The sequence below is a fragment of the Schistocerca piceifrons genome, chromosome 7 (genome assembly GCF_021461385.2).
Source record: "Schistocerca piceifrons isolate TAMUIC-IGC-003096 chromosome 7, iqSchPice1.1, whole genome shotgun sequence".
In the NCBI taxonomy this organism is placed as follows: Eukaryota; Metazoa; Arthropoda; class Insecta; order Orthoptera; family Acrididae; genus Schistocerca; species Schistocerca piceifrons.
Genome location: NC_060144.1, coordinates 337,176,901 through 337,194,953, shown reverse-complemented (window position 1 = coordinate 337,194,953; position 18,053 = coordinate 337,176,901). Strand labels below are relative to the sequence as shown.

Below are 18,053 nucleotides of genomic sequence, written 5' to 3'. Positions count from 1 at the left end.
AAAAGGACGGGTATACACTCGCACACACACACATATCCATCCACACATATACAGACACAAGCAGACTATTTAAAGACCAATATATATATGAACAATCCATTGCCCTCACCCACCTAATCCTTCACCTACACATCACCTTCTAATACCATGTCACCCTCACAACACCCCCACAACGACCCCATTAAGTTTTATTTACATTCCCTCCGCAAACATGCCTTCACCCTAGCTAGATTACGCTCGCATATTTTATTTTCTCAGGCTTGTCTGACATTTGGCATAACGCCCAAAGGCCTCACACTTAAAGTTCCCATCTCTGGCTGCAACCCTTCTTTCCATCAGTCCCTATACCAGTTCCAAACTGAACAATCCATTGCCCTCACCCACCTAATCCTTCACCTACACATCCAATGAACACACCCGTCAACTCCTATCCTTAATAAAAGTCCTCAATCTTTCCTCTCCCACATCCACACCGGCTATTCAGAGCATCCTCCTACGGGCCAACCGCAAATTAGAGCAGCATGCGACCCTTCACCTCAAAAAACTATCCAATCTCCTGGTTTCCCACCTCCGGAAAGGCAACTCACTCACCCTTCACAACCTTTCCAGCAAACCTCAACCACCTCTCGTTGCACACAAACCCAGTCTCTCCCATCTATTCAGTCTCCCACTTCCAGCTCCACTCCCTCCAAAACCTCAAAATTCCAAGCAACACAATCTGGCACCACAACACCCTAATTCAGTAGTTAACCTTTCCTCCAAACCTCTCTCCCAATCCGAAACCTCTGTCCTATCCAAAGGCCTCACCTTCAGCCCCACTCCCAGATTCAACCAAACAGCCCTCGTCAAAGATTTACTGTCCTACACTCGTACTCTCTGCTGGAAGTATCACTTTGCCACGAAGAAAAATGATCCTAATCCTACCCCTAATGATCCAACTCCCCAAGACACTATCCAAATTGAACCCTGCCTGGAACAGTTCCGTCCTCCGTCACAGCGGGACCCACCTCCTCTTCCTCAAAATCACTCTATCCAAACCTTCCAGGAATTTCTGACTTCCAGCCTTGCCTCTCAATCCTTCTTAAAAAACCTTAATCCTACTCCCAACATCACCACTGCTGAAGCCCAGGCTATCCGTGATCTGAAGGCTGACCGGTCCATCATCATTCTTCCGGCGGACAAGGGTTCCACGACCATGGTACTTGATCGTCGGGAGTATGTGGCTGAGGGACTGCGTCAGCTTTCAGACAACACCACATACAAAGTTTGCCAAGGTAATCCCATTCCTGATGTCCAGGCGGAGCTTCAGGGAATCCTCAGAACCTTAGGCCCCCTACAAAACCTTTCACCTGACTCCATCAACCTCCTGACCCCACCGACACCCCGCACCCCTACCTTCTACCTTCTTCCTAAAATTCACAAACCCAACCATCCTGGCCGTCCCATTGTAGCTGGTTACCAAGCCCCCACAGAACGTATCTCTGCCTACGTAGATCAACACCTTCAACCCATTACGTGCAGTCTCCCATCCTTCATCAAAGACACCAACCACTTTCTCGAACGCCTGGAATCCTTACCCAATCCGTTACCCCCAGAAACCATCCTTGTAACCATTGATGCCACTTCCTTATACACAAATATCCCGCACGTCCAGGGCCTCACTGCGATGGAGCACTTCCTTTCACGCCGATCACCTGCCACCCCACCTAAAACCTCTTTCCTCATTACCTTAGCCAGCTTCATCCTGACCCACAACTTCTTCACTTTTGAAGGCCAGACATACCAACAATTAAAGGGAACAGCCATGGGTACCAGGATGGCCCCTTCGTACGCCAACCTATTCATGGGTCGCTTAGAGGAAGCCTCCTTGGTTACCCAGGCCCGCCAACCCAAAGTTTGGTACAGATTTATTGATGACATCTTCATGATCTGGACTCACAGTGAAGAACTCCAGAATTTCCTCTCCAACCTCAACTCCTTTGGTTCCATCAGATTCACCTGGTCCTACTCCAAATCCCATGCCACTTTCCTTGATGTTGACCTCCACCTGTCCAGTGGCCAGCTTCACACGTCCGTCCACATCAAACCCACCAACAAGCAACAGTACCTCCATTACGACAGCTGCCACCCATTCCACATCAAACGGTCCCTTCCCTACAGCCTAGGTCTTCGTGGCAAACGAATCTGCTCCAGTCCGGAATCCCTGAAGCATTACACCAACAACCTGACAACAGCTTTCGCATCCCGCAACTACCCTCCCGACCTGGTACAGAAGCAAACAACCAGAGCCACTTCCTCATCCTCTCAAACTCAGAACCTCCCACAGAAGAACCACAAAAGTGCCCCACTTGTGACAGGATACTTTCCGGGACTGGATCAGATTCTGAATGTGGCTCTCCAGCAGGGATACGACTTCCTCAAATCCTGCCCAGAAATGAGATCCATCCTTCATGAAATCCTCCCCACTCCACCAAGAGTGTCTTTCCGCCGTCCACCTAACCTTCGTAACCTCTTAGTTCATCCCTATGAAATCCCCAAACCACCTTCCCTACCCTCTGGCTCCTACCCTTGTAACCGCCCCCCGTGTAAAACCTGTCCCATGCACCCTCCCACCACCACCTACTCCAGTCCTGTAACCCGGAAGGTGTACACGATCAAAGGCAGAGCCACGTGTGAAAGCACCCACGTGATCTACCAACTGACCTGCCTACACTGTGACGCATTCTATGTGGGAATGACCAGCAACAAACTGTCCATTCGCATGAATGGACACAGGCAGACAGTGTTTGTTGGTAATGAGGATCACCCTGTGGCTAAACATGCCCTGGTGCACGGCCAGCACATCTTGGCACAGTGTTACACCGTCCGGGTTATCTGGATACTTCCCACTAACACCAACCTGTCAGAACTCCGAAGATGGGAACTTGCCCTTCAGCATATCCTTTCTTCTCGCTATCCGCCAGGCCTCAATCTCCGCTAATTTCTAATTTCAATTTGCCGCCGCTCATACCTCACCTGTCTTTCAACTTCATCTCTGCCTCTGTACATCCGCCCCGACTGACATCTCTGCCCAAACTCTTTGCCTTTACAAATGTCTGCTTGTGTCTGTGTATGTGTGGATGGATATGTGTGTGTGTGCGAGTGTATACCCGTCCTTTTTTCCCCCTAAGGTAAGTCTTTCCGCTCCCGGGATTGGAATGACTCCTTACCCTCTCCCTTAAAACCCACATCCTTTCGTCTTTCCCTCTCCTTCCCTCTTTCCTGATGAGGCAACAGTTTGTTGCGAAAGCTTGAATTTTGTGTGTATGTTTGTTTGTCGACCTGCCAGCACTTTCATTTGGTAAGTCACATCATCTGTTTTTTATATATATATATATATCTGCAGCATGCTTATGAATAACTGGCAATGCAGTGGCCAGACATGTCAGAGACCTGTTTATTTTCCCAAAATGCACTGAATCGATGGAAGTTACTAACACCATCAATGCAAGAAACGCATATGGACAGAACCCACAAAATCTCTGCACGGTCTTCTACGTTGCTAGAGGGGAAATTGATTCTCGGTCATCCTGTACACCAGTTGTTGCATTCTTCCATGAAAAGCAGTTTTTTCCAACAAAGAATGCTGCTCATTTTTCTGTTTACAGACAAACTATACCTCCCCTTCATTTCCTGTACAGTTTTCTTATATGACTACAAAAACAGCTTCACTGATTGTGAGCTTGCGTTTGTGTAGTGGAGTACTTTCAGTGTACTATGTGAGTACCTATTTGCAGTGATTAAGTGAAATAATATGTAAAAAAGCTCAACAGCTTGAGCTGTCATCTGTCTACCATACTGAACATCCTGTTCCAAATTAACATGTTGTCAATATACATTGGGCACTCTTTTTTAGTGTAAGATCAGTGTCCAGTGGGAAACTCAGCCAGGCAAGTACTAAAGATGTTAAAAAAGTTCAAGATACTCACAAAAGTAAAGTGAAAAATAATGTTAGTATATTTCATCAAAATATTGGGGGCTTGAAGAATAAAACTGATGAGCTTCTGCTTTGTTTAGAAGATATAGAAACTGAGAATGTAATAGATGTACTATGCCTGTCTGAGCATTACACTGTCACTGATATGCAAAAAGGTTAGCATCAATGGGTACAAATTAGTTGCACATGTAAGTAGAGATAATATGATGAGAGGAGGAGTTGCCATATATGTCAAAAGATTCCACAGTGTAAAAAATTTAGAAACTAAAAAATTTTGAGTAGAGCAACATATAGAAGCATGTACCACTGAACTAAAACTAAATGATGGCACTTTCATAATTGTAACAGTGTATAGGTCCCCCTCAGGGAATTTCCAGCTATTTCTAGAAAACTTGGATGCTTTGTTGTGCTATCTGTCAGACAGGGGGAAGCAAATTACCGTTTGTGGGGATTTCAATGTTGATTCCCTGACAGAGTGTAATAGGAAGAATGACCTTGTAGTATTACTCAATTCTTTCAATTTGAGCTCCGTCATTGATTTTCCTACTCGGATAACAAAGAACAGCAGTACATTGATTGATAACTTTTTTATAGACCAAGATAAGTTTAAGGACATAAATGCTTATCCTGTTGAGAATGGTCTTTCAGATCATGGTGCACAGCTAGTTACAGTACAGGACATAGCTCCATGCAGTATATCAAATCAGAATTTCAAAGCAGTGCATTCAATTAACAATATAAACAGTGCAAACTTTAGGGAAAGCCTACAGCAGCTAGACTGGGATGAAGTGTATAAGGAACCCAATGCATACTTGAAATATAACTTATTTCACGATACATTTTTAAGGGTATTTGAAAATTGTTTTCCCAAGAAAATAGTTAAACATAATTCCAAGAAAACATATAAAAAACCTTGGCTAACTAAAGGAATAAGAATATCTTGCAACCGTAAAAGAAAACTGTATCTAACAGTGAGAGGGAGTACTGACCCCGAAATTGTTCAATATTATAAAAACTATTGTGTGGTACTAAGAAAAGTTATTAAAAAGTCCAGAAGCATGTGTATCATGTCTGAGATCAGTAACTCTGCTAATAAAATTAAAGCAATTTGGAATATTATTGAAAGGGAAACAGGGCAACCAAGAGCACAGGAAGACTTTAGTGCCATAAAGCTGAATGACAAGTGTACTAACAAACAATCAGAAATTGAAAATATTTCAATAATCATTTTTTAAATGTTGTGGAGAAAATAGGTTCTAGATCTTCACTAGAAGAGGCAAGGCTACTAATAGAAGAGGCCATACCTGTGCAGTTTGAAACAACTGTAATTCCACCAATCTCTCCTTCTGAAATCAGTAACATAATAAACTCACTGAAAAGTTAAAGCTCTTGCGGAATTGATGGCATTTCCAACAAGGTACTTAAAGCTTGTTCCCCACAGATAAGTAGGATTCTCAGCCTCGTATGTAATAGCTCTTTGGAGCAGGGTGTTTTCCCCGATAGACTGAAATATGTCATTGTAAAACCATTGCATAAAAATGGGGATACGTCAGATGTCAACAACTACCGCCCAATCTCTCTTCCGACAGCTCTATCAAAAATTTTTGAGAAAGTAATGTATTCAAGAGTAGCCTCCCATATTTGTAAAAATAAAGTACTAACAAAATGTCAGTTTGGTTTTCAGAAAGGCTTTTCAACAGAAAATGCTATATACGCTTTCACTGATCAAATATTAAATGCTCTGAATATCCGGACATCACGCATTGGTATTTTTTGTGATCTCTCAAAGGCCTTTGATTGTGTAAATCACGTAATTCTTTTAGATAAGCTAAATCATTATGGTTTGAGGGGGGCAGTGCACAAATGGCTTGATTCATACTTAACTGGAAGAATGCAGAAAGTTGAAATAAGTGGTTCATGTAATGTTAAAACAGCAGCTGATTCCTCAAACTGGGGGGCTATCAAGTATGGGGTCCCACAGGGTTCGGTCTTAGGTCCTTTACTGTTCTTGATGTATATTAATGACTTACCATTCCACATTGATGAAGATGCAAAGTTAGTTCTTTTTGCTGAAGATACAAGTATAGTAATAACATCCAAAAACCAAGAACTAAGTGATTAATTGTAAATGATGTTTTTCACAAAATTATTAAGTGGTTCTCAGCAAACGGACTCTTTAAATTTTGATAAAACACAGTATATACAGCTCCGTACAGTAAATGGCACAACTCCAGTAATAAATATAGACATTGAACAGAAGTCTGTAGCTAAGGTAGAATTTTCAAAATTTTTAGGTGTGTCCATTGATGAGAGGTTAAACTGGAAGCAACACATTGATGGTCTGCTGAAACGTCTGAGTTCAGCTACGTATGCTATTAGGGTTATTGCAAATTTTGGTGATAAGAATCTCAGTGAATTAGCTTACTATGCCTACTTTCATTCACTGCTTTCGTATGGTATCATATTCTGGGGTAATTCATCATTGAGTAGAAAAGCATTCATTGCTCAAAAACGTGTAATCAGAATAATTGCTGGAGCCCACCCACAGTCATCCTGCAGACATCTATTTAAGGATCTAGGGACCCTCACAGTATATATATTCACTTATGAAATTTGTTGTTAATAATCCAACCCAGTTCAAAAGTAATAGCAGTGTGCATAGCTATAACACCAGGAGGAAGGATGATCTCCACTATGCAGGGTTAAATCTGACTTTGGCACAGAAAAGGGTAAATTATGCTGCCACAAAAGTCTTTGGTCACCTACCAAACAGCTGACTGATAGCCAACTAACATTTAAAAATAAATTAAAAGAATTTCTAGATGACAACTCCTTCAACTCATTGGCTGAATTTTAAGATATAAATTAAGGGGAAAAACAACAACAACAACTTAAACATTAGTGTCATGCAATATTTTGTGTAATGTAATATCTTGTACAGACATCTTTTATTAACCTGACACGTTCCACATCATTACGAAGTGTCATATTCATGACCTATGGAACAAGTATTAATCTAATCTAATCTAATCCAATCCAGTTTCATAGTCTCCACTATCAATGGATATCAAATGCATCACCCTGGCCTCAGATCCCCCAACTCCTGAATATGCCATGAGGTTTAAATTGTCTCCCTCTTCTATAGAAGTAGATAACCAAGATATTATGGAACCAAAGTGGGCAACAAATCATGTCATGAGAAATTTGCCCCATAGTTTAACAAGGCATAAGTAGTGGATAAAGTGCACTATGGACGTGGTCTTTTGCCAAACTACTGCCTGTCTGGGTGTTTAGTATATCACAAATTTTGGCCTGTCTTGTGAGTTTAATTAATGTGCTACCATCCTGTCAATTTGCTAAAAAACATAAATGTAACAAAATATACCCACTGGGATCATCGTCTAAACTGGGACACTTGACATGGAATGACCCTATAATAATAATCTTCAAAAGTTACAAATACAAATTCTAGACCCTACTGTAAACAGTATGGTGGAAACATTACCACAGAGTGGCCTGAACCAACAAAGAAAGATACTATCTATAATCTATAATAGTTAATATAGCAGGTATAGAATAGTTACACATAAATCAAACTTCACTCTCATTCTGTATGTATGTCATTTAATAGCAAGTATGTAACAAATTTTTTGAAGCATTTCATAAACATACAGTAAATTCAGTTCCACTGCCAGTTTTCACACAAAAGATTAAATGTGAAAATGATGACCTTTTCTTATCTAGCATCACATTTACCCTCCAACTTGAACCCTAACAGAAAACAAGAAAACACAATTCACTCAATTTTAACACAACACTCTGTTCCCGGATATTTTGGTAAATCGAGTTGGTATTTTTTTTCTAAAGGTGGAGGAACAAATCGACCGCCGAGATAATGATATTTTCCGCAGAAATGCTGGGCGCATTTCTTCGGAGCTGTCAAGGAAATTAGAAGTTCTGGCTGTATACCGCCGTCGGTCGGGCAACCAGTTTCGACATTCCAACCACTTGGGATGTCCACACTACAAATTGGTGCTTTTGTCTGCTTTAAAGTTTCTAGAACTGGCACAAACTCTGCTCTTGTGGGTGGCTTGTAGCTAAATCCAAATAATGCATCAACAACAGATGCATATTCATCAACTGTCTTCGTAGGTGGCATGGACTCTAAGAATGGTATCGACATGGACTGGCATTGAGCCACTAAATTCTGATACAACTGTTTTTCAGTTCTCTTCGGGTAGAAGATGGACGGACAGTAACCAAAAAGTTTCAAGTGCCTTGCACAAACAAGACCATCACCGCCGTTGTTTCCGGGACCACAACAAACTAAGACGGTATTCGTCTGAATTCGTTCTAACGGATAACACTTCGCGATTGAAACGGCACAACTTAATCCCGCCAGTTCCATTAACTGGTCAACGCTAAATTTATAGTCATTAAACAGTTCTTGATCGATGTTGATTGCTTCATCTTGGCCAATAAACTTCACCATACTTCTCGAGTGAATGGAATTCGCAAAACGTAAACTGATACGTGACACCACTTTCACATTCATTACCCCTCCAAGGAACAACAATAAAAATTCTACAACCACATTTTCGTAAAAGACGTCACACACTCCCAATCTGTACGACTGCACAGTGCACACTGTCGTCAGTCGTGTGTCCTCTTCAGTCTTCTGTCTGATTAGTGATTACAATGCGCTTTCTGAGATGAAGATAATCTGTGCAATTCTTGTTTCTTCCAATGTACTATATGATAAGAGTATCACTTCTACCCCGTGATGAAAGTAGTTGTCATACCATGTCTAGAGTAAACGACAAGAAAACAATATACATTACTTAATAAATCACTGATTCAGAGAGCAAATTCTCCGACCGGGTCAATCGATTAATAGTTGGTCCTACTGTCACATTTGACAGATATGCAGGAGATCTGTATTTTCTATGTACTTTGACTACGGAAAATGGCAGAGCCGGGTAAGTATGATGGATGTAAAATATAACAATAGTGTTGTGTTGTGTAAATCACAGTTTCCTTCTGTTAATGGATTTGCGTGTGCCTAATTGGAACGATACCTTTATAATTAAGTCTGCCCTTGACATTTTAAGGAGAGTTAGCTTAGTTTACACCACTGACAGGTTGAATCGGAAACGAAGTGACATTGTTTAATTTATAATCCATCTTCACGTTACATACTTTAAGGGCATGATTAAAGAAAAAAAGATGCCCATTAGAAATTTTGAACCATTTTCATTTACGTCTTCGATTCTTTACAGATTTTATTTTGCCGTGTCAATGTACTTTGTTGAAATCCTGCATGTTATGTATGTTTCAGAAGCACAAAATACCCTCGATCTGTCGAACAAAGGTTTGAAGAAAATTCCTAAAGCTCAAAGTCAGGATTCTCAAAGAGTTACAGAACTGATTTTGGACAGAAATGAACTGCAAAAATGGGACAACATTGATTCATACCATGCAGTGACGAGGGTGAGGTAGCTGCTGGAGATTTATTTCGCCAACTTTCAGTATACGAGGTTTCTTATTTTGTTGTTTTTCTTTCAGCTATCAGCATCATACAATCAGTTTCTTCGGATGTATAGTGTTGGTCGTTTGCATCATTTGTGTTGGCTGGATCTGTCGCACAATGGGATTCTGACTATTGAAGGACTTAAAGATTTACTTCATTTAAGGTGGTTGTGTTTAGCGAGCAATAACATTAAGGTAAGTTGAAGACGATCAGTTCTCTCTACTTATGTTACTCAGTCATTTATCATATATTAACAATACCAAATTCTCATGCCTGAGGGCTGGACGCTTTTGACTCTAGTTTCTCTTAACCACCAGTGTTTGTGGAGGGGAGGAGGTGGAGGGTTGGGGAACAGTCATAATAGCATTAATAGAAATAGTTTTTAATTAAGTTGTAATGCTTCAGTGACAGCATCATCCCTCAGTTGAGTGCCTAGGTTCTGTATGTTTGTTTTGTGAGAAACAGTCACAGGGGGATCTGACTGATAAAAATTTCGTTAAACAGAAATCTTTTCTCTTGTTGCTACTGATAAATGATTCAAAGAACAATATGAATATGGTAGACAGCTACTCAGCACATAGACGAAGCAGTGAGTGGCAGGCCAGCATGTTTGAAAGTAGACTAAGCTGCTTGACAAAGTCCTCCTTCAGATTTAGTAGAAAAACACATGCAAATGCATGCGCACCTCTGTCGTGTACAGACACTACAGTTGGTCCTCAACGTGTGTGTGTGTGTGTGTGTGTGTGTGTGTGTGTGTGTGTGTGTGTGTTTGTTTGATGAGATAAAAAGAATCTGCATGGCTTTGACGGGTTAGTCTACTTTTGCGTGTCTTTAAATGTGCCTGTCTACTGCTCAGTGCCACTTCTGTGTGGTAAGTAGCAATCTCTCCTAATTGGTATTGTTGTGATTCTCTTCTGGATTTTCCATTGTTTCATATGAAGAATTACAATGTCGTAGAGGACTTTGGCTAGCATATTGAGTGCCTTAATTTCTCTGTCACACTGGATGCATAATGGATAACAAAGATTGTAGGATGAAAAAGAGTAGATTAATACAGTTTTGGTTTTTTTAAATTTATATTTAAGATAATGTAAAAGTAACATATTGGTAGTTTACTCTTCACCAAACAAAATTCGCGGTAAGCTTTATGGAGAAATTTCCATAGTTTTCTGTGTTACATTCCACAGTTGATGCTGATCAGCTTTTTAGTGAACCAGGTGACCAAATTTTCAGTCAAATGAATGTGACAGAAATGTACTTAAGTTGCACTTTTTTTCCCATCTCGCCATTAATAAGTGTAAGACTTTGGCTGTAGGTTTTACACTGAAGCATTCCAGACTGCTCTGTCAATTCACAATCAGACTGTCACTTTTTAACCTAATCTAGATCTTGGGCTATCTTTCAGACCAGTATCACCATAACTAAGATTTCTTAGCCACTTTCATCAGGTCAGTTGAATCTACCAATACCAAATGTTTACTGTGCCTCAGAATGCAACGATAATGCGGTTTATGACATCATACATACACAAAAAGGAAGAGAACAGGACTCGGACAAAAATTGATTATTTATTTGTTTTTATTCACTTATTTATTTTTTGTGTGTATTAAGTTTTTGGAATGTAAGTTGTGACAGACTGCCCTGTTGCCTGGAAGGTGATAGACTGATTGTGAGCAGCCAGAGCTAGTGAAAATGAAGTCCCAAAGCATAAGCATATGTTGCTGGGTCCCTCTGAACCTTCTAAATGCTTACGAATTTATTACACTTTAATTGGTTTTAGAGAGCTCGCACCATGGTGTCATACCCCAGGGGGTCCACATCTGGATACGAGCGTGGTGAACACGGGACATTGAGCTTGTGCAACTCTCTTTCCTTTCCGGGCTGCATAACTTCCCGTCCCACATCCCTCCCTGTCCCCGATCCTTCCCCCCCTCCCCGCCCCTTCCTTTCTCTTCCATCCCTCTTGTTTTGTGCCTACATCCCGAGATAGACACTTATGACTGTAAAATGTGGATTTTCTTCTTTTCTCTCTATACTGGAAAGTCTCTGTCCTCACTTCGTTCTTCTCTTTTCCTTGATTCTTCTCTTACCCTTCATCTCCACTGCGGCGTTTGAGACCACCTCTCTTCTTTCCTTTTCTTTGTTCCTCCCTTTCTCTTTCTTTCCTCCCTGTGTGTGTCTGATGGCTGACCCACACGTTCCCTTACATAGCCGGTGACGGGGTAACGCATAATTCCCCGCCCCTGGTAGACAAGTAGGACACCTACGTACCCCCTGATAAAGGCTAGGCCCAGGGAGGGATGATTACCCGTGCTGGTACCTTTCGAACATGCTGATTGGTCCCTCAGTTTGTTTCTCGGGAGGTGTGACCTGAGGTGTGGACCATCACCTAATGGGGGAGTGCCCTCAGAGTGGCCAGTGGCCCCCCCACTTGGAAGGAACACGCCATCGGGGACATCGGTAATCATGGGGGATACTTTTGCAATAGTTTCCTGTACTTCTACAACTGTTGCCCACAAGAGAAAGTTAGATCAGTCTCAGCCACAGACAATTCTTCCATCAGTGCCAAAGTTCCTAGTTGTTTCTCGGTCTGACGAAGGTCAAGACTTCACCACATTCAACGCTTTCATTTTTCAGAGAGGTGTCACCGCAATTGCAGGCTCTGTCAACTCTTGTTCGTGGTTACGAAATGGCAGCTTGTTGTTAGAAACAGACAGTGCCCTCCAGGCACAAACATTGCTTCAAACTACACTGCTACACAACTTCCCTGTCTGGTAGGGAGTGCCCCGTACATTAAACTCATCGCGTGGGGTGGTTTATACAAGGTCACTCGATGGATTATCCGGTGAGAACATTCAAAATTACCTGTCTGATCAGGGCGTAACTGCCATACATCGTATAGTGAAACAGGTTGAAAAAGAATTGGTACTCTCTTCTCGATGTTTGACAGAGTTCAGCTTCCATCTAACATTAAAGCGGGATATGAGATCATTTCAGTTTGCCCATACATCCCCAACCCTACTCGTTACTACTGGTGTCTGTGGTTTAATCAACCAGACAGTCTTGTTCCAATACGGCCAAATGTGTTACATGTGGCAGGGATGCCCATGAGGGTGATTGTCCACCTCCATCCCCTCATTGCATCAACTGTATGGGTGACCACGCTGCTTCCTCTAGAGATTGCCCTATCTTTGAGGATGAGTGAATTATTCAGGAAATCCAAGTGAAGGAAAAGGAGTCTACCTTTGCTGCTCGTAAGTTATTTGCCAGCAGAAAGTCCATTGTGCTCCCAGCTGGTAAATGTAGCACTGTCCTCGCCTCTCCTCGACCTACTAACAAGGTAGCCATGCAGACTTGCAGTCTCACTTTTAGCGCCACAGTTGTCAGGTCTGCCAGCCCAAACATCACCCGTTCAACCTGCTCACTATCACCTGCTCACTCTAAGGCTCAACCTTTATTGGCTCATGCTAAATCAAGGGCCCCAAAATTGGACACCCAGACATCCAAAAAAGAGCCTATTCGCGAAGATTTTTTTAAATACCCAGACCTCACAACCATTGACTCCTCCCAGTTCTCAATGTCCTGCTCGCAAGAAGGCTCATAAGGAAAACAGTTCTCCTCTTCCGCCATGGTGTGTCTCTTCTGCAGCGCCACCCAGCGGTAACCGCCCGCGGGTGTCTTCCGTGTCGCCGAGGCACACTGCTGGCGGCCAATCAATGAGCCGATCACTGCTGGCAGGAGCTGCCCCTGAACAACCTTTGGATCAGGATCTTCTGCCTTTGGCTGAATGCAGTTCCACGCCATTGGCCGCCGTCTCTCAGTGGTCATTGAGTTGACGGCAATCGTGGTGAGATTTTTCTCTTTTCTGTCCACCCTATGTCAATTATCCATCGGAATATCTGTGGAATTCGCTCCAATGGAGATGATTTGTTGATCCTCTTACAACCCTACCCCCAGATCGTCTTCTGTCTTCAGGAAACAAAGCTACGTCCCCACGATTGTTTTGTTTTCTCTCATTTCCAATCAGTCCGGTTTGATCTCCCCTCTGTGTATGGCACTCCGGCACACGGGAGACTTATGATTCTTCTCCATTATACTAGCCATTATCACCCAGTCCCCTTAAACAGTTCCTTCCAAGCTGTCGCTGTATTTAATTCCCTCTCTGGATTCACCTTCTCTCTTTGTACTGCATACATTCCATCATCCACACCAATGGCGAGAGCCGATCTCCTTCACCTACTTGGTCAGCTCCCACACCCCTATGTGCTGGTTGGAGACTTCAATGCCGCTTTGGTGATCTCCGTGTCCTTGTCCGAGAGGCTCCCACTTGATTTACCTCTTCCAGCAAGCGGATCTTGTTTGCCGTAACACTGGGGAACCTACATTTTTGTCTGCCTCCACGTCAGCCTTCTCTCTTTTGGACTTTTCAGTTAGTAGTGTTCATCTAGCTTGGCACTTTGAATGGTGAGCTCTTGCTGATACACACTCGTGACCATTTTACTTGTGTCCTTCGATTACAGCCACAACCGCCATCTATGCGCCCAAGACGCAGGAAGTTTTTCCAAGCCGATTTGACACTTTTCTCCTCTATAGCAACATTTGATGACCGACCATTTCCTAGCATCAACAATCAGGTCACTCAAGTTACAGAAGTTAATCTTATAGCCACGGAACATTCAATACCCCGTACCTCCCATTTGCCCCAGCACCCCCCAGTTTCTTGGTGGAACAAGGCGTGCTTTGATGCAGTACGCGAGCGGAGAAGTGCTCCTCGCGTTTTTGCCACCATCCTACGTTGGCTAACTGTATCTGCTATAAGCAGTTACATGCATAATGCCGTTGCATCATCTGCGATAGCGAGAGGGCAAGCTGGGACTTCTGTACCAGCTCCTTTTAACACCTTCACTCCCTCATCTGTAGTTTGGAGTCGAATTCAAAGGTTATCCGGCACATCTAGTTTCTTCCTGATCTCTGGGCTAACTGTTACATAAGATACCTTAATTGACCAGTTAGCAATTTCTAAATCATTGGGTCAACATTGTGCAGAGATTTTGAGCTCTTCAAATTACCCGCCAGCCTTTCTCCTGAAGAAATGAGCAGTAGAAGTGCAACCTCTTGCTTTCTCCTCTCAGTATCACAAAAGCTATAATACTATTTTTTTCTGTGCAGGAACTCCAATGCACACTCTCTTCTTCTCATTCATCCGTCCCAGGACCGTATGGCATCCACCTCCAAATGTTGCTGCATTTGTCATACCGTAGTCTGCATTACGTCCTTCGCCTTTATAATCGAATTTGGACTGACAGTACCTTTCCCAGAAGATGGCGGGAAGCTATCGTCATTCCTGTTCCGAAACCTGAAAGGACAAACCTCTCCCATCTAGCCTTCACCCCATCTCTCTCAAGAGTAGTGTGTGTAAGGTTTTGGAGTGGATGGTAAATTGCTGTTTAGGCTGGTGGCTGGAGTCCCGAAACCTTTTAACACCTGTCCAATGCAGTTTCCAAATGTATCATTCCACAGTTGACCGTCTTGTTGCTCTCTGCGTGATCATAACATGAACAGTTTTCTCAGGAAACGCCAAATTGTTGCTATATTTTTTGATCTGGAGCGGGCATACCTGTTGGAGGAGAGGCACCCTCCGCACACTGTTTTCTTTGGGCTTTCGAGGTCGTCTATCCCTTTTCATTCGTGAATTTGGTAGAGCGCACATTTAAGGTGTGGGTGAACACTACTATCTCCCATACTTTCTCCCAAGACAACGGGGTGCCACAGGGCTCCGTGCTAAGTGTTGTACTGTTTGCCATCGCTGTAAGTCCAATTGCGGACTGTCTGCTTCCCGACGTCTTGGGCTCCCTCTTTGTCGGCGATTTTACAATCTACTACAGCCCTCAATCTACTCAGCCTTCTTGAACGACATCTTCAAGAATGCCTCAATTGCCTCCACTCATGTAGCATCGAAACCGGCTTCTGATTTTCTCCCAGTAAGACCGTCTGTGTAAATTTTTGGCATCATACCAAGTGTTATCCACCTACCATATATCTAGGCCCTGTCGACCGTCTCTTCACGGACGTTGCCAAATTCTTGGGACACAGGAAACTGTGTTGGTCTTCCCATGTTTCATATCTTCCGGCTCGCATTCTGCCTTCCCTCAACACCTTCCGTGTTCTGAGTGGTATGTCCAGGGGAGTGGACTGAGTGGTCCTCCTTCACCTATACCACGCCTTAGTGCACTCAAAATTTGACTATGGAAGCATAGTGTACTCCTCTGCACGGCCGTCTATTCTTCAGTGTCTCGACTCTGGCACCAGCCCCATGGAGAGCCTTTATGCTGAGACTGCTGAACCTCTGCTGTCCAATTGGCGAGCTGTCCTTCTGAGTCGTTACGCTAGTTATCTGTTATGCATGCCTGCTCATCCGACCCATGCCTTTTTTTTCGACGCCTCCTTGGATATAGGGTATGCTGGCCGCCCTTCCTCTCTACTACCACCGGGAGTCTGTTTCTGTCAACTACTACATTCCCTTTCCTTCCAATCTTGGCTTCGCCCCCAGACCTGCCGTCTCCGTGACCTCTGCCAGCTTCCTGAGGATAATACCCCCCCCCCCCCCCCCTCCCTATAGTTTATCATTGGGCATTTCCGGATCTATGCGCACAAATGGAGGATGCCATATTTATTTACACTGATGGCTCAAAGACCACATTTGGTGTTGGGAGTGCCTGTATTGTTGGCGACACCGCTATTAGCATTCGGCTTCCCAACCACTGTTCTCCAGGCTGTCCAATACACTCATCGCTATAAGCTGATACAGTATATTATATGCTTGGATTTGCTCAGCTCTCTTCTCAGCCTCCAAGCTCTATATCCCATCCATCTTCTGGTCCGCCGGATTCAGGACTGCCTTCTCATACTCCACTTGGGAGGCGTCTCTGTGGCATTCCTCTGGCTCCCAGGGCATGTTGGTATCCGCGGAAACGAGGCAGCCGATACAGCAGTAAAGGCTGCAGCCTTCTCCCTTCTCCCTTGGCCCGCTGTTCGCATGGTTCCCTTTGCCAGTCTACAGAGCATTTTATGTTGTCATGTTGCTCTTTTATGGCACACACATTGGTCTGCACTTCCTGATAATAAATTACATTATGTCAGACCTCTTCCCTATGCTTGGACCTCTTCCTCTTGGCCTTGTCGTTGGGAGGCGGTAATTTTAACTGGACTCCGGATAGGGCATTATCTTCTTAGCCATTGACATCTTTTAAGTGGTGATCATCGCCCACTTTTTCCCCACTGCTCTCAACCGTCGATGGTGAGACACCTTTTACTTCAGTGCCCTATTTCAATCTGCTACACACCCGTCTACAGCTGTCACCTGACATATCTTCCCTTTTAGCAGATGATATGTTCTCAGCCGATCGCGTCCTTGAGTTTATCAGTGTCAGTGCGATGACATCAGTCATTTGAAGCTCTTTTTCGGGGAAACCAACCCACCTTCAATAGCAGTTTTCTAGGATTTCCTTCCTTTTTAGTTTCCCTCCTCCCTGAGTTTCGCTTGCATTGCTGCTCGTTTGAAATTCGGCTTTTACCCTTCACTACGCCACAGAATAGGCGCATATGACTGTAGCAGTTTTGCACCCTAAAACCATTTGAACAAATCATGGTTTCAGCCACAAGAAGTAACTTGTAGGAAATGCTATCTCCTAAATAGGAAACATAGGTAGTTCGTGAAGATGTGGTCTTGAACTTTAGTGTAAAAGTTGCAACACCAGGGGGGATTGTGTGCCAGGAATCCCTCAGTGCTCTGTCCTTTGTTTTCTGTTTGGTTTACATTAATAAAATTAATACTGTAATATTTTGCAGATGATAATTTTTTTTGTTGATCTCACATAATTATTTATTGCCAAAGTACCAGAGTGGGTTTATTGTTAACACTCTTCCAGCCAACCTCAGCAGGAAGCCTCTAAATTTTACACATCCAAAAAGGATTCAGGGGAAATTTGGGATAAATTCTAGTTCCCGATTCCACTCGTCGGCTTTGAGGAATGATGTCATACGTAAGGCAAAGACACTATGTATAGGCAGTCTATGAAAGCAACGTATCATACTCAAAAACAAACGAATGTAGCATATGATAAAATTACAATCACATTCATGCCGGTTTTTACTTAGTCATGAATTATATCCAAACAAACTGTAGATAATGAAAATAATTAAGAACAAGAATTAAAAACAAACTTTCACATCTCATAAGAAGTATTCTCGTTATTTACATGAGTAGAAAAGCATGAGAACCTTTAACTTGCATTACTGTAAAGCACATGGTGAAGTCATACTGTTATAAAATAGCATTAATTTTACTATTAATTTCTGAATCTAATGGGAGAAGCCCAGAAAAGTTGGGGTTATGGGCGGGGAGAAACTAAAATGTAACAGAAAAACGGGAAAATGAAGTGAATGACAGCAAATACGAAACAGTAGCATCAGATGTGGAGAAATAGTCACACTATATTCTAAAATAAAATCCAGTACATGACTAACGAATATCTACAAGAAATAAAG

The 18,053-nt window shown here is 42.9% G+C and overlaps 2 protein-coding genes across 2 annotated transcripts in view; one reads left to right on the top strand and one right to left on the bottom strand.

Annotated features, from left to right (window-relative positions):
- Positions 1-7,580: 7,580 nt before the first annotated feature.
- LOC124805051 (NAD(P)H-hydrate epimerase) lies at positions 7,581-8,818 on the bottom strand. Its single transcript, XM_047265474.1, has one exon. It carries the CDS (start codon positions 8,529-8,531, stop codon positions 7,773-7,775), a length of 759 nt encoding a protein of 252 aa, XP_047121430.1. The 5' UTR covers positions 8,532-8,818; the 3' UTR covers positions 7,581-7,772.
- A 43-nt stretch (positions 8,819-8,861) lies between these two features.
- Positions 8,862-18,053, top strand: part of LOC124805050 (centrosomal protein of 97 kDa) — a 195,190-nt gene continuing 185,998 nt past the window's right edge. Inside the window, exons 1-3 of the mRNA XM_047265473.1 lie at positions 8,862-8,955; positions 9,315-9,466; positions 9,542-9,700. Of these exons, the coding sequence (XP_047121429.1) occupies positions 8,943-8,955; positions 9,315-9,466; positions 9,542-9,700 (324 nt within the window). The 5' untranslated portion in view covers positions 8,862-8,942. The remainder of the gene's footprint in view (positions 8,956-9,314; positions 9,467-9,541; positions 9,701-18,053) is intronic.

What these genes read in the sequence shown, in the direction of transcription:
- LOC124805051 (XM_047265474.1), bottom strand. Translation starts at nt 8,531, where the DNA reads ATGAATGTGAAAGTGGTGTCACGTATCAGTTTACGTTTTGCGAATTCC.